Source organism: Raphanus sativus, chromosome 2, assembly GCF_000801105.2.
Source record: "Raphanus sativus cultivar WK10039 chromosome 2, ASM80110v3, whole genome shotgun sequence".
In the NCBI taxonomy this organism is placed as follows: Eukaryota; Viridiplantae; Streptophyta; class Magnoliopsida; order Brassicales; family Brassicaceae; genus Raphanus; species Raphanus sativus.
Window position 1 is genome coordinate 19,882,762 of NC_079512.1, and position 14,850 is coordinate 19,897,611.

Genomic DNA, 14,850 nt, shown 5'->3' on the forward strand with positions numbered 1-14,850 from the left:
AAATATAAATTATAAAATTACTTAAAAGTTATAAACAAAAAAATATAAATGTTTAACAGTTATTATGATTTTATTAGTTTATAAATATGTATACTCGTGCATTAACATGGAAGAATCACGTAGTACTTGTAATAAAGAATATAAATCATAACTATTTTTCTTCATATGCTAATTTTAAAAAACACACGAAAATATATTTACATAAAAAACAGATATAAACATATATAATAGTCAAACGAAAATCTATTTAGCGAGTAAGAGTAAGGTTAGTTAAGACACTTATAAAATTACTTCAAAAATGGTATAAACTAATTCTATAAATGTTTTAACTAACTTAATAGATTTCGTTCGACTATTAGATATGTTCATATTTACTTCCACGTTAATAGATTTTCTTGTGACTATAGTGGTCAAACATGGAATGTCTACTCGATATTACCATCATACTGATTCGTATCTTCCTAGCATATTGCCTAAAAATTCTAAATATTATAATTGAAATCTAAAGAAATTATTTTGTTAAACTCAATTTGTTAAAGAGATACACTTGTTCTATCATAAAGATATTATTCAAGGGAAATATGATAATGTATGTAGTTGCATTTTTTCTTATCGTAGTTTTTATCTCACTGAATTTTTCTGTAACAAAATTTTAGCGAACCAATAAATTATACACACATGATAGATATCCAAAAAAAGAATGTAAGATTTCTAATGGTAAAACTAAGAACGTTCTAAAGTTTTGAAGAAGAATAAAAGAAAATTATCAAACTATGTGAAATTTCATGCACTGTAGAAAATTGGCGATATTCATCTTTTACAAATTCGTTCAAGTGAAAATTTATCTGATTTACAACCAAAATTATACATACTGGTATTTTCAAGAAACAAATTCATCTTTACCGGAATGTATTGTATCAAAAATCTTAACATATGTATACACTAAGAGAAATCATTGTGTGTTGCACTCTTTTTTTTAACCATAATTTTTCGATTAGATTTTCTTGGTATTTTTTAATAAGTGAGCATTTTACGTATGGTCATTAAAGAAAAATGGTATGAATATTTTATTGATGACCATTAAGGAAAATTCAGATATATTATTCCCAAAACTTTATTTATTCTCTGAAATAAACTTTATCTCCAAGCTATTGTAATCTTATATAAATGATCTATTACACATGAAACAAAACATTTCAATTCATTTTCTTCTCTTATTACTTACAACTGATTCCATTTTATCACAATTCTAGTTTTTTTTTTTTGCTTGCTAGCTAAATAATTTTACTGATATCAAAACAAGCTTACAACATCATTTCATGATAAAAAATCATGTGCCAGTTGTAGAAGATGATTCTAAACTAATTTATAAAAGTTTTTAGCCTTACTCGCTAAGATTTTCGTTTGACTAATATCTACTTTCCATCCATTTTCGTTTCTCTAATTTGTGACTACTGACTAGTGGTCAAACTACTTGATATTACCATAAATCGTAAAATACCGATTCATATTTTCCTAACATATAAGCCTAAATAATATTCATTGCAAATCACTTCACAATTTCAAAAATGATTTGAATTTTGATAAATATTACTCTCAGAGAAATTTCTCACAGCTCAAATATTCATTCTCTATTAGATCTTGGTCAAGAAAATGGCCGGCGATGGTAGCACCCAGCCACCCCCCACGAAAACTGTTGCATTCATGACCGACAAAAACATTCGCAGAACAAGAACAAGACATCTATCCATTGACACTAACGTCGACAGCATCCCAGGGTCTCCTAGAAGCTCCGGCGGGTTCACAGACGCTAGCCGCTTCTCCGTCGACTCTCAGAGACCACCACCAGCACCTGGAACATATCTCATCCAAATCCCTAAAGAACAGATTTACCGTGTTCCTCCGCCGGAGAATGCTAGCCTTTACGAGGTTCTCTCTCGCCGGAAGCCTAACCGATCGGCTTGTCGCCGTTGCTGCTGCTACTCCCTCGCTGCTTTGGTCGTTCTTGTCACCCTCGCGGTGGTCCTTGTGGGGATCTTCTTCCTCGTTTTCCGACCGCATAAGCCTACGTTCTCCGTGAGTGAAGTCTCGGTCGACGGAGTCAATCTGACGTCGTCAGAGTCTCCGGTCTCTCCACTGATAACAATCAAGCTGAGGGCTAAGGACGTTAACGAGAAACTCGGTGTGATATACGTCGGCGGAGGAAGCGCGGCGGAGATTTTCTACGACGGGATCAAACTAGGTGAAGGAGAGTTCACGGCGTTTGACCAGCCGGCGGGTAACGTAACGATGACGGTGACGACGTTAACGGGGTCAAGGATCAAGTTATCGAGCTCGATGCGGGAAGATTTGGAGGAATCCGAGAAGAAAGGAATAGTGCCGTTTGATTTGAGGATTAAAGCGCCGTTTAAGTTTAAGGTTAGTAGCGCCGTGACCATGTGGAGGATGGCCGTTACGGTGGACTGCAAAATAACAGTGGACAAACTGACGTCATCGGCAACTGTGATAACCGAAAATTGCGTTACAGACGACTTAACCCTCTTGTGATTTGTGAGAAAGCTACTCGGATTTTCGTCAATTTCGCATTATTATTGTTTTGTTTGTGTGATTGATATTATTAATTATTTGTATGAATAAAAATTGGAATTTTATATTTCTGAAATGAAAGATTTATTTGGTTCGGATTATAAATCTGGAAAAGGAAACTAATCAAAAGATTTAATATGCAATTACTTATTTTAAATCAACATTACTTAAAATCTATACTATTGCCTGTGAAATGATTTTTTATCTTTAAGCAGCTAAAATATTTATTTACCGTTAATGAATATAACTAACCATAAATTGAAAACTAATTTTATTGATTTAATAATTATCATTATCTAATTATAGTCTTTATTAACTTTAGTGAATAATTATATTTATTAACGTATAATTAACCATATATTAGAAACAATTTTTTTTATATTGGTAATTATCATTATATACAAACAGTTTAAATTCTGTTATCCAAAACTAATCTTATATCAAAAAATAAAAAGATAAATTCATATGTTACATATAGTTTTATGTAAATATAAATATTTTCAAATTTATTTTACGCGTAAAGATAATTTTACTACACAATTTTTTTTGTCATATGTAAAGAATTTGATATCTGGTTTATTACTAAATATCTCAAACTTATAAGTGTTTTGAAGTTTATTATTGTAATCTATACTATTATTTGCGAAGTAATTTTTCGCAACAGAACTCTCACGTTGAAAGTTAAAGTGGTTAATATCGTTTATACATTTAATAAATAAAAATATAATTACCCATAAAATAAAATGAATTTTAATTATTTGATTAGATAAATGACTAAAATTAATAATGATAAGGGATTATCCAAAATCTAGAAATATTTTTTCAAATAAAAAGTTAGAGTGGTTAATATAATTTATATTCTTAATGAATAGAACACATAAATTAGCCACAAAATAAAGAAAACGAATTTTAATTCTTTTGATTAGATAAATTATTAAAACTAATAATATTAAGAATTATATAAAATATAAAAATATATTAAAATAAAAATAGTTCTTATACATATTGTGTTGTTTTCTACAAAAATCTTATAATAAAAGAGTTAAAATTAAAAGAAAGAGTTAAAAATTAAAAAAAAAACAAAATTGTCGAAAAGAGTTAAAAATTAAAAAAAAAACACAAACCACAAAACTAAATATTAATCAAGTAAATTTTTTAATTTTTATATAATTGAAAAGGAAATAAATTTGAAAATAAAAAGATAATTTATAAATATACTTTAGTGTACAAATAAATTTAAAAGATAAAAAATATTTTAGATAACAAAACACATAACTAAATATTAATAAAGTAAACTTTTTAATTTTTATATAATTGAAAAGGAAATAATTTTAAAAATAAAAATATAATTTCTAGATATATATTAATGTACAAATAAATTTACAAGACATAAAATATTATATATAACAAAACTTATAACTAAATATTAATCAAGTAAATTTTTAAATTTTTATATAATTGAAAAAGGAATAAATTTTAAAATTAAAAGAAAGGATAATTTCTAAATATATTTTAGTGTACAAACAAATTTACAAGACATAAATTGTTTAGATGAAAACATAAATAATAATTTTTCATTATAAACTTTATTTAGTAATGAGTATATTAATAAATAACTATAAATTATTTACGTCCGCATCAGCGGGCCAAACACTTAGTAAAAAATATTTATCATGAAAAAAGACTTTTACATATAGAGAATTTATTGTTATTTTATTATTTAAATATTTAGAATGCATGAACAATAATTTATTCTAATAATCTTTGATTGATAATATATGTATTTATAAATGTTATGTCTGTATTTAAGGGAAAACACCTTGTTAGGCATTAATTCATTAAAGTAATTAAAACATTTTATCATTAATAAATAAAAAATTACTTTCGGAGGTTAATTTTAGTATAAACAAAATCATTTTAAAAAAATCATTTAAATATGTTGTAAGCAGCTACAGCAGACAGTTCCAGAGAGAGAAAGTAGATCTGTTTTTGGTTCCGGCGTACGGCCGGCGCGTTAGCGTCCGTGCCGTTGCCGGAGACCTTCATCCTTCTGATTTTGTCTAGTCGCCCTCCTCTTCTTCGTCTCCTTGTCATTACGGTCTTATCGAAGCTCTGTCTCAGGCTTAACTGTCGCCGTTTACTCGGGAAGTACACCGACAGTGGTGGTTCTGTGGATGGAGTGACGACGCGGTCATGTGGAAGACGAGGCGTGGAGAAATATGTTCGTCGTCTTTAGGGTTTTTTTCCGGGAGACGGAGGCTTTACTAGCTCCGTCGCCGCCGGCTCTGGTTACCGGGAGGAGGAAGCTTCTTCAGCTTCTCGATCGCCGGCTCTTGTTCCCAGAGAGTGAAGGCTTCCATAGTCTTACGCCGCTGGTCCTTAGTATCTCTATTTTCATTTGTCGGTTAGGGTTTGTGGTCCGTTCTTGGATCGGGATTGTGGCTTCGCTTGTGGTTATACGGCTCGCGGTTGTGCGGAGATGGATGAGCAGTTGAAGAGATCGATGAGGCTCTCCTAAGTAAAGAAAAGCGTGGAAGCTAAGAGATGGTTTCGGTTGGAGGTTCGCCGGTATTTCGAGCTCCGACGTTACAAGTTGAGATGGGGTGGAGACGGCGGCGGTTCGTAGAGGAGGCGGTCAAGTCGAGGCAGATCGGACGAGTGGAGTCCCGAGGTGAAGATAGCAAACGCGATTGGGCCTCCTTGACGCGTGGGCCTACTTGAACCCGTCTGGTTCCGTTTGGTATGGGGCGTAGGCCCGTTTGGTTTAGTCTTGTAAGCTCTGGTTTGGGCTTTAAGCTTTGTACCTTTTGGTTTGAGACTTTGTAATTTCTGGGCTCGGCCCGTTTGATTATTATTATAAAATCCTTGATGGAAAAAAAAAAATTGTTGTAGGCAGCTACAGAGTTTAACTCCGTTACTGTGTTCCATAAGAGGAAAACATTAGACCAGACCAAATCGCCAATGATGTTTAGACAAAGAAACAAGCATCAAAATATTACATCTATGCCCTAAAACCTCAGTCATGAAACGTTTAACTCAAGTGTGCAGCGCTACGAGTCACTCTTCTCCTAGTGATACCACTACTCGAGGCTAAAGAAGCTTGAGAAGAAACGTTTTCAGCCGAGTCTCTGTGGCTCCTATTTTTTCTTTTCTTGGATCTTAAGGCTGTTGCCTGAGCATCGGTTTCCTCCTCCTCATCATCATTCACTGCTGCTTCAACAGCTTCTTCTTTTGTAACTCTACCCAAAGGCCATGGCTTTCCGCAGCCAGAACAAACTTTATCATCCTGCAAATTTTATGTGATCAGAAAGTTACATACTATTGATATCAAACTCAAATCCATTGGGGTTTAATGTGTGTGTGTACCCTTTGAGACAACAAGTTTTTGAGGCAGTACTTGTGTATCCGGACCGTACAACCTTCATTTGAACACAAATCCGCCTGGAAACGAGCGTCAGAAAACAAAGCATCAGATAACAAATCAGCAGGCTAATATAAACCATAATCACTAATGTGAGAATGCAGACCTTCACTCCAGCTTCATTGCAAACCTCGCAAGAAGGAACACCATTGTTCCGGAACCAACTGCGGAGGTCAAGAAGAGATCTTATACCAAGTCCAATGTTACCGTCTCTTGTGCGGCATAGCCAGTTGTCCTTCACAAGTTCTTCGAGGGTTTTGTCCTTTTGTGACATTGAAAAGTTCTTGAATGCAGGAGGGACTTGCTGTTGACTGCTGCTGGCTTCACTTGGTACCTGAGATATTAAACACAAGATCTGTCAACCGTAACACTTTATCTCAATCAACAACAAGAATATAACTCAGAGTGCATGGATATTTGATCAACAAGCCTACAAGCGACAAAGTTAGTAATCGTTTCAGACTAAATCTCAAAGACAAGAGAATGCTTTCAAGTGAATCTGTAAGATAGTAGCAGCTTTAAAAGTCAGCAATGATCAGTTGATTGAAAATTAGATATGGAAGAAACAGTTGTATGAAGTCAGGGACGATGACAGACCTGGTTCTCCAATCGGATATTGAGGGCATCAAAGCCCGATATGCAGCCTTGGGCAGCTTCATCCTGTGCGATTGCTTCTATCTGTCACAAACCCACAATCATCACAGTGCACACACATAGCAAGAAAGAGAGAAAGACAATGTGCGACTTACAATGCCTTTGAAGAATGCAATCTGAGGAACAGAGTATTTAGTCCCGAGTTTGGACTGATCATCAGAAACAGTGTTGACGACACCGTAACAAACATGGCCATCATACTGATCTCTACAAGCCCTCAGCTCAAAGTGAACATAAGAAAGCTCTTTGTTTATCTCGAGAAGGTACTTGTCAAATATCTTCTTAGCATCTCCTGCCAACCAAACCCAATTAAGAAAAAGAAAAAAAAGTTCCTTTTAACATTCGACACTAACATAAGGATTCAATGTGCCAACTCATTCAACATCAATCAATACACAGAAAAACAATGTGCCACAACTACGTCCGATTGCTAAACAGCGTTCTGATCAAATTGGGTAAAGTAGAGATTTTTATTCGGCGCAAACCCACGAAAGTTAATTACAGATTCATACGAAACGGATATCAGAGAGAGACGGACCTGGGTTTCTGCCGGTGACGCCGGTGAAGATTGAATGAAACTCTTTCTCCTTGAGAGGGCCTCGCGAAATCAGAGTCTGGATTAGCGTGTGGTGCTTCCAGCTTAACGATGCCATCCTCACAGACGAAGAAAACGAGCAATTCCGGTCTAGGGTTTCTGTGAACTAGGGTTTCCTGAGAGAAGGAGACGAGGGTGAGAGAGAGATAGAGAAAGATGGCGGGAAAGTTAATCGATACGACGTCGTCGCTTGACAGCTAATATTTTTAACTCGGATTTTTTAGTTTCTTTTCACGTGTGCGTAAAATGTTTACGCTATTTTGTTACTGTGGTTAGGGGGAGTTGAGCCGCGGTAATTGCACTTCTAACCTTTAGCTTTATTTGAATTTCAAAAACGAGATTAAAAAAAAAAGCAAATTATTTTTCTTTGTGAAAGTTTCAAATTTGGGCGTGCTTTTAGTTGCGTTTTTTAATTGAAAAAGAAAGAAAGAATATGAGCTGTCATCAAAATTTCAGAACTTCACATTTGGTTTTGCCGAATAATGTGCGAAACGAAAAGTTGTAGGTAAATTATGAGTGTGAATAATGTTATCACCAAAGGGGAAATAAAGTGGGTTTGAATAAGTTAATGGTAAGTTCTGAATAAAATTTTAAAAGAAAAGAAATTAAGAGGAGAAGTTATTTAAATACATGGCAAATATGTAGTTGCTTTTCATTTATAGGAGAGAGAGAAGAACATAGGAAAGGCAACGAAACGGTCACACAAGATGACAAAGACCACTGCACATTCGCTACAAACACGTCCCCTCGTTTTATCCTGCACGGCCTACGTCAGCATTTCATATTTTGTTTTTTACTACTACTATTATATTATACTCTATATTTGAGAAATTACGTACAAAACGACCTTACTAAACTTGGTTCACGTCTGATCTGACCAAGTTTGAATTTTCAAAATAAAGTGATGCCAATATGTAACTAATCAAATTCGAGATGTTGTGACACCGTTTGTTCATTTATAGTTTATCACCTCCCTATGGTAACATAACATGTTGTAGATATGGGATATAAATGCGCGTCATGGCTTAAAGCTTTTCATAAATGAGAGTAATTAAAACTTCCAACAGATGCAATATGGAAGATGAGAAGGATACTATCCCTAATTTAAAACCATAACCATAAAAGAAGACTACAAAAGGTATATGAAACGAAAGTGGAGCAAATAAATACTTCCGCGAGAAGATTAACTCTTATACAAAGATGATAATGTAGTATTTGACAATGTTATATGCATGGTTCACCGGCAACAGAAGCTAAACCAATAATACTAGACTCATCTCACACGTTAATCTAATTAACGAGAATAATGCTACATTGTTTCAAATTGACCTATAGCCTAGGAATCTTATATTTGTTTTATATACATAATTTTTTCTAAAGTTATTTAACTTTTCGGTTTCTTAATAACAGAAAAGTAAAACACGTGAGAAGAGGAGAGAGAGACGGGATATGAAATCGATAGGACAAGGAAAAGAAAAGAATAAAATAATAATCCAGGAATGTAGGGGCCAGAAAATAAATAAAATCAAAAAGATGGGACCCATATTATTACTTCTTTTGCGTCTGCTTCTTTATAACAAAGAAGCGTAGGAGAGAAGCGCCACAGGCTTTCTTTCGTAGTAAACCACTCTCTTCCCCGCAGAAATCCTCTCTCTCTCTCCCTCTCTCTCCCTCTCTCTCCGTAGCCCTCCTAGGGTTTCTTCTCCGTCGTCTGTCTCGTCTTCTTCTCCGAGATCCCCTCATCCTTAGCAGCAGGTATACTTTCTTTTCTTAGTAAAAAAAAATCGTACTGTCTTTTTAAGCCCTTCGATTTCTTGTTTTTTTTTTCTTTTTACGATTCCGCTTGTCTGGGCTTCTCAGTCTTCTTTTTCTTATGAAGTTGTGAACCACTCTAAAGTTGTGGTTTTTTTTTTTTCGGTGTGGGTTTTTTTTAGGGTTTTTGTCACGATACCTTAGTGTGAACTTAGATCTCTAGAATCTGCGTAAGTTTAAAGCTTTTGTTCATCTTTCGTATGGGTTTCTCTTCAAGAGGGTTTTTTCGTGGGTTTCTATATTTATCTTCATCTGCAACGTTGTAGTAGATCTCTTATTTATTCTCAAGCTTTATATGTTGATTCCGCTTTTATGATGACTTCTGGTGTCTTAATCTCGTCAAAGTTCAAAGCTTTTGCTCATCTTTCTTATGGGTTTTTGGTTTTCTTCTCTTTTTTCACTTGTCGTCTAGCCAAGCTACGACGCTAAAATGGGTTTTGTTTTGTATTTTCGGAAAAAAAAAAGGCTCAAGTCTTGTTTGTGTGATGTGTATTCATCTCTACCACTCTGTTCCATCCGTGGATCTTACATTTTTTTTAAAAAATTTTTCTTTTTGAAAATTCGTGACAGATATAGTATGGTTTAACTGCTTTTGCTTTGCGGAGATGATGATATTTGTTGCTTTATCCATTATCGTAAGGATGTTGTCTTGTTTGTTTCTGAACCGTCTTGTTTTTTTTTGTCCTTGCAGATAATGGGTTCCGATGAAGATAAAGCGCTACTACCACCGCCTCCACCTGTCCTTCCTTCCAACCTCGTCCCTGAGCTTGACCCCGTCAAGAAGAGCATGATTCTTCCGATGGCCCGGCGTGGCAGTGGGTCCAAGGGACAGAGGATTCCTCTTCTCACCAACCACTTCAAAGTCAACTTCAACAACGCAAACGGCCACTTCTTCCACTACAGCGTAATGATTCATTTGCATCACTGTTTTATTGTGCTTGTCCTTTTGCATACCTTGCTTCGTTATGCTTTGATATTCATGCTCTTATGATGCAGGTTGCTATAACGTACGAAGATGGCCGTCCAGTGGAGGCTAAGGGAATCGGCAGGAAGATTCTCGACAAGGTTCAGCAGACCTATCAGACTGACTTGGGCTCCAAGTACTTTGCTTACGATGGCGAGAAGACTCTCTTCACTGTTGGTCCTCTTCCCAGCAACAAACTTGACTTCTCTGTCGTTCTTGAAGACGCACCCTCCAGCAGGTTCGTGATGTTCCAACTAATTTTATTTATACTGTACACTGTTTTCTTGTGATTTGATTATAATTACTCCTTTTATTTTGCAGAAACAACACTGGAAATGGTAGCCCAAGTGAAGGCAATGACGCTGACAAGAAAAGAACAAGGAGGCCCAACCAATCCAAGAAGTTCATGGTGGAGATAAGCTATGCGGCGAAGATTCCCATGCACGCTATTGGAGCTGCTCTCCAAGGAAAAGAAACCGACAGCCTTCAAGATGCCATCAGAGTGCTTGATGTCATTCTGCGCCAGAGTGCAGCTAGGCAGTAAGTATCTTTCTTTAAATCTTTTATTTTATTTTATTTTATACTTTGTATTTAATGCTGCACCTTGTAAATTGTGTTTGTTTGCAGAGGATGTCTTCTTGTTCGCCAGTCGTTCTTCCACAACGACGCTCAGAACTTTGTACCAATCGGTGCAGGTGTTATTGGCGTGAGAGGGTTCCATTCCAGTTTCAGAACCACTCAGGGAGGCTTGTCCTTGAACATCGGTAAGCTTTTTTTCTTTTTTTTGAATTTAATGTGTTTTGGACTTTTTCTTTGTGACATTTTGGGTATTTAACACTTTGGTTTCTTGATTCTGTAGACACTTCAACTACGATGGTAGTTCAACCTGGCCCTGTTATTGAGTTCCTTCTGGCAAACCTGAATGTGAAAGACCCATACTCTGTTGACTGGAAGAAGGTACAACGTCTTCTTCCTGTGCTGTTTAATTTCACAGATTTCTTTGCATCTTTTGAGAAGTATCTGATTTTTTTTTTCTCTTGTCATCAGGCTGGACGTGCGCTCAAGAACCTCAGGGTTAAGGTTGCTCCCTCAAACCGAGAGTACAAGATAAGTGGACTTAGTGACAATCCCTGCAAAGATCAATTGTATGTCTTTGCTTTCAAGTATTTTTTTTTCCCTTACATGTTGAAAATGACTTTTGAGTTCTTTCTTTAACATATCTCTCTTTTGATTGATATACAGGTTTACTCGGAACTCCAAGAACGAGAAGGGGGAAATTGTGGAGACTCAGACAACTGTGTATGAGTACTTCACCGAGTTCCGTAATGTCCCACTGAAGTATTCAGGTGACTTCCCTTGCATCAACGTTGGTAAACCAAAGCGCCCTACTTACATCCCCATTGAGGTAACTTTATAGTTCATTGTTGTTTCTTCTTGGTTATGCTTGTACGGTTTATGACAGTTCACTTGTTGGGTTTTTTTTCTGTTTCAGCACTGTGAGCTTGTGAGTCTTCAGCGTTACACAAAGTCGCTTACCAATCTTCAGAGGGCTTCCCTTGTTGAAAAGTCTAGGCAAAAACCACCTGAGAGGATGAATTCCCTAACAACTGTAGGTTTACTACTCTCCATTTTCCTTTGAGATTTATTTTTTGTCAAATTTTGATTAATGTTCTGTTCCATCTTGCAGGGTCTGAAGAACAGCAATTACAATGCTGACTTGGTGTTGCGAGAAAGTGGTGTCAGCATTGGCTCTAACTTCACCCAAGTGGAAGGGCGCATCTTACCAGCACCAAAGGTGATTTCCCCTTTTCTTTGCTTGTGTTGTATCTTTTTTTTTCTGTACGAATTGTTAAACTGATCTTTTCTTTGCTTCCTTATAGCTGAGAGTTGGCAATGGAGAGGACTTTCAACCTCGCAATGGGCGCTGGAACTTCAATAATAAGGTGGATAGACAATTCTTTTTCTTTTTCCCTCTGTTGATTAATGTTTCAACCTATGATACTAACTGAACTTTTTTTTTCTTTCAGAGACTGGTTGAGCCAACCACTGTCACCAGATGGGCTGTTGTGAACTTCTCCGCACGCTGTGATACTAACAGGCTCATTCCGGACTTGATTCGCTGCGGAAACATGAAAGGAATCGTAAGATTTCTTACATATCATATTGATTACTATATTTAAACTCCGTTACTAATTCTCTTCCCTTGTTTTGTTCTCTTCCTTTAGAACGTGGAGCCTCCTTACGAAGTGGTCTTCCAAGAAAATGCTCAGTTCAGGAATGCGCCACCACATGTCAGAGTTGAGAAGATGTTCGAGCAGATCCAATCCAAGCTCCCAGGGAAGCCTAAGTTCCTTCTCTGCATCCTCGCAGAAAGGAAGAACTCTCACATCTATGGTAAAAGCATTCTCTACCATTATATAAGACTAAGTGGCATCGCATTCTTGATTCACATAGTCATCTTGTGTTTTTTCAGGTCCTTGGAAGAAGAAGAATCTTTCTGAACTCGGAATCGTGACCCAGTGCATTGCTCCCACCCCCAGAATCAATGATCAGTACCTCACCAACGTTCTCCTCAAGATTAATGCGAAGGTGATCTCTTAAACTTGGAAATTTCAGTCGGTTATAATTTAAGATAAGATTATACAGCATATGAACTGATTTCTCTATTTTGTTTATGTAGCTGGGTGGGTTAAACTCTCTGCTAGCCATGGAGCGCTCACAGGCAATGCCTGCAGTTACGCAAGTTCCCACAATCATTGTCGGGATGGATGTTTCCCATGGTTCCCCTGGCCAGTCTGATATCCCATCAGTTGCTGCGGTAACTTTAGTCTTGTCTTCTAATTCTCATCCATGCTTTACTCTTCTATATGATCTCTAGTAACTTGATATGTTTGTTTGTAGGTTGTGAGCTCCAGGCAATGGCCACTCATCTCCAAGTATAGGGCATGTGTGCGCACACAGTCTCGTAAAGTGGAGATGATTGACAATCTCTTCAAGCTCGTCCCGAACAAAGAAGAGAAGCTCGTTGACGAGGGAATTTTCAGGTCAGTTTCTTGGTTTGTTGTGATGTATTATTATTAGCTGCTCGTGACATGGCAGAAATGTAACTAGGGATTGTGTTACTCTTTTTCAGGGAGCTCTTGGTCGACTTTTACGCCAGCTCCCAGAAGAGGAAACCAGACCACATCATCATTTTCAGGGATGGTGTGAGTGAGTCACAGTTTAACCAGGTTCTGAACATCGAGTTGGACCAGATGATGCAGGTAGAGATAATGGTTTTTGAGCCTCAGTGATCCACATACGTTTTATTTATTAGACATTTATGGAGCTGATTTTCTTTTGGATTTTACACTAATAGGCATGCAAGTTTCTTGATGAGACATGGAACCCCAAGTTTACGGTGATCATTGCCCAGAAGAACCACCACACCAAGTTCTTCCAGGATAAGGGCCCTGACAATGTTCCTCCAGGTAAAAATACAGTTGACCCCTGAGGATATGATTTTCTTTTGGTTATTGTTGTTGTCATAATGAGCTGAACTTGTTCCCAATTTGACTTGCAGGGACAATCATTGACAGCAAGATCTGCCACCCTCGCAACAACGACTTCTACCTCTGCGCCCATGCTGGAATGATTGTAAGTAACATGCCACCATCAGTTTTCCTTTGTAGCGAAAGTCCTCTGATCAATTACATAATGGTATTGAAGGAATGCTTGACACTTTTTCTTTTGATATTCAATGTATTAGGGAACAACAAGGCCAACTCATTACCATGTGCTGTACGACGAGATCAAGTTTACCACTGATGACCTCCAGGAGCTTGTGCATTCTTTATCCTATGTGTAAGCACTAGATCACACTTTCTAGCTCTTTATCTGAATGAAAAATTTGTTTGTGGTGTATACTTAACTTGTCTGCTTTGATACTTGTAGCTACCAGAGGAGCACCACTGCCATCTCAGTTGGTAAGTTCTTATATCTTTTCTCGATTGCTGCTGATAGTTCAGATCCTTGGCATGTCGTAATTGCTGTCTGCTGCTCATCCATAGTTGTGTTTTAAACTTTATGATCGATCTAGTATTAGTGAGAATGTTACAACTGATTTTACTTCATTCTTCTTTCGTGCAAACATCTCAAGTTTTTTCCTTGTGTCTTTTCTGCAGTTGCACCGATTTGCTATGCTCATTTGGCGGCTGCACAGATGGGAAGTGTAATGAAGTTTGAGGACATGTCCTTGTCTGAGACTTCATCGAGCCATGGCGGGATCACTACATCCGGAGCAGTCCCTGTGCCGCCCATGCCAAAGCTGAACCCGGACGTTGCGAGTTCCATGTTCTTCTGCTGAAGCAACCAAGTCCAGTCCACCACGGCTTCTATCTTTTTCTTTTGCTTATGAGATCGTATACCAACCAAACTTTTAAACGCCCTGTAGGCTCTTCTGCCGATGCTTCCACGTTGTTTTGCATCGGTCCTTTTGTCTCGATACTTTTTATGTTCGTCTGTGTGTTTTGAATCTTTTGATGGGTGTTGGTTGTGAGGATATTTTATCTATCTTTTAAGACTCTATTGTTGTTTTTAGCGGTTTTACTGTTTAACCGTGGTAGTCCTTTTTTTTTACGCTGAGTTTATTGCATAACGTGTAGTGTAAGGTTCATACAAAAGTTTGAAACTGAAACAAACAGAAATGTAAAACGACTGCAAAAGTAGGAACTAAGCCAAATGAAAAAAGAAACAGGTGCCCACTTGGTTCCGTAGTACAGAGACATGTTCTAGGCTTCAGTATTCAAAACAGGCCATTGTCTGCACAATATTATAAGG

General features: G+C 36.9%; 3 protein-coding genes across 3 annotated transcripts; 2 read left to right on the top strand and 1 right to left on the bottom strand.

The window, feature by feature from the left end:
• Positions 1 to 1,540: 1,540 nt before the first annotated feature.
• On the top strand, positions 1,541 to 2,564 carry LOC108841023 (NDR1/HIN1-like protein 13). Its single transcript, XM_018613813.2, has one exon. The coding sequence runs from the start codon at positions 1,654 to 1,656 to the stop codon at positions 2,545 to 2,547; it is 894 nt and encodes a 297-aa protein (XP_018469315.1). The 5' UTR covers positions 1,541 to 1,653; the 3' UTR covers positions 2,548 to 2,564.
• A 2,854-nt stretch (positions 2,565 to 5,418) lies between these two features.
• LOC108841224 (uncharacterized) lies at positions 5,419 to 7,355 on the bottom strand. Its single transcript, XM_018614005.2, has 6 exons — positions 7,200 to 7,355; positions 6,757 to 6,953; positions 6,605 to 6,685; positions 6,114 to 6,341; positions 5,953 to 6,027; positions 5,419 to 5,872 (listed from the first exon to the last, which is right to left on the bottom strand). The coding sequence occupies exons 1-6, from the start codon at positions 7,312 to 7,314 to the stop codon at positions 5,618 to 5,620; spliced, it is 951 nt and encodes a 316-aa protein (XP_018469507.2). The 5' UTR covers positions 7,315 to 7,355; the 3' UTR covers positions 5,419 to 5,617.
• Positions 7,356 to 8,862: 1,507 nt separating this feature from the next.
• LOC108841868 (protein argonaute 9) lies at positions 8,863 to 14,610 on the top strand. Its single transcript, XM_018614646.2, has 22 exons — positions 8,863 to 9,011; positions 9,760 to 9,972; positions 10,065 to 10,270; positions 10,354 to 10,572; positions 10,660 to 10,796; positions 10,892 to 10,989; positions 11,080 to 11,177; positions 11,275 to 11,437; positions 11,525 to 11,641; positions 11,720 to 11,827; positions 11,913 to 11,975; positions 12,060 to 12,173; positions 12,258 to 12,426; positions 12,506 to 12,621; positions 12,713 to 12,850; positions 12,934 to 13,076; positions 13,166 to 13,295; positions 13,391 to 13,502; positions 13,595 to 13,668; positions 13,781 to 13,875; positions 13,966 to 13,997; positions 14,196 to 14,610. Exons 2-22 carry the CDS (start codon positions 9,763 to 9,765, stop codon positions 14,375 to 14,377), a joined length of 2,724 nt encoding a protein of 907 aa, XP_018470148.2. The 5' UTR covers positions 8,863 to 9,011; positions 9,760 to 9,762; the 3' UTR covers positions 14,378 to 14,610.
• The last annotated feature ends 240 nt before the right edge of the window (positions 14,611 to 14,850 follow it).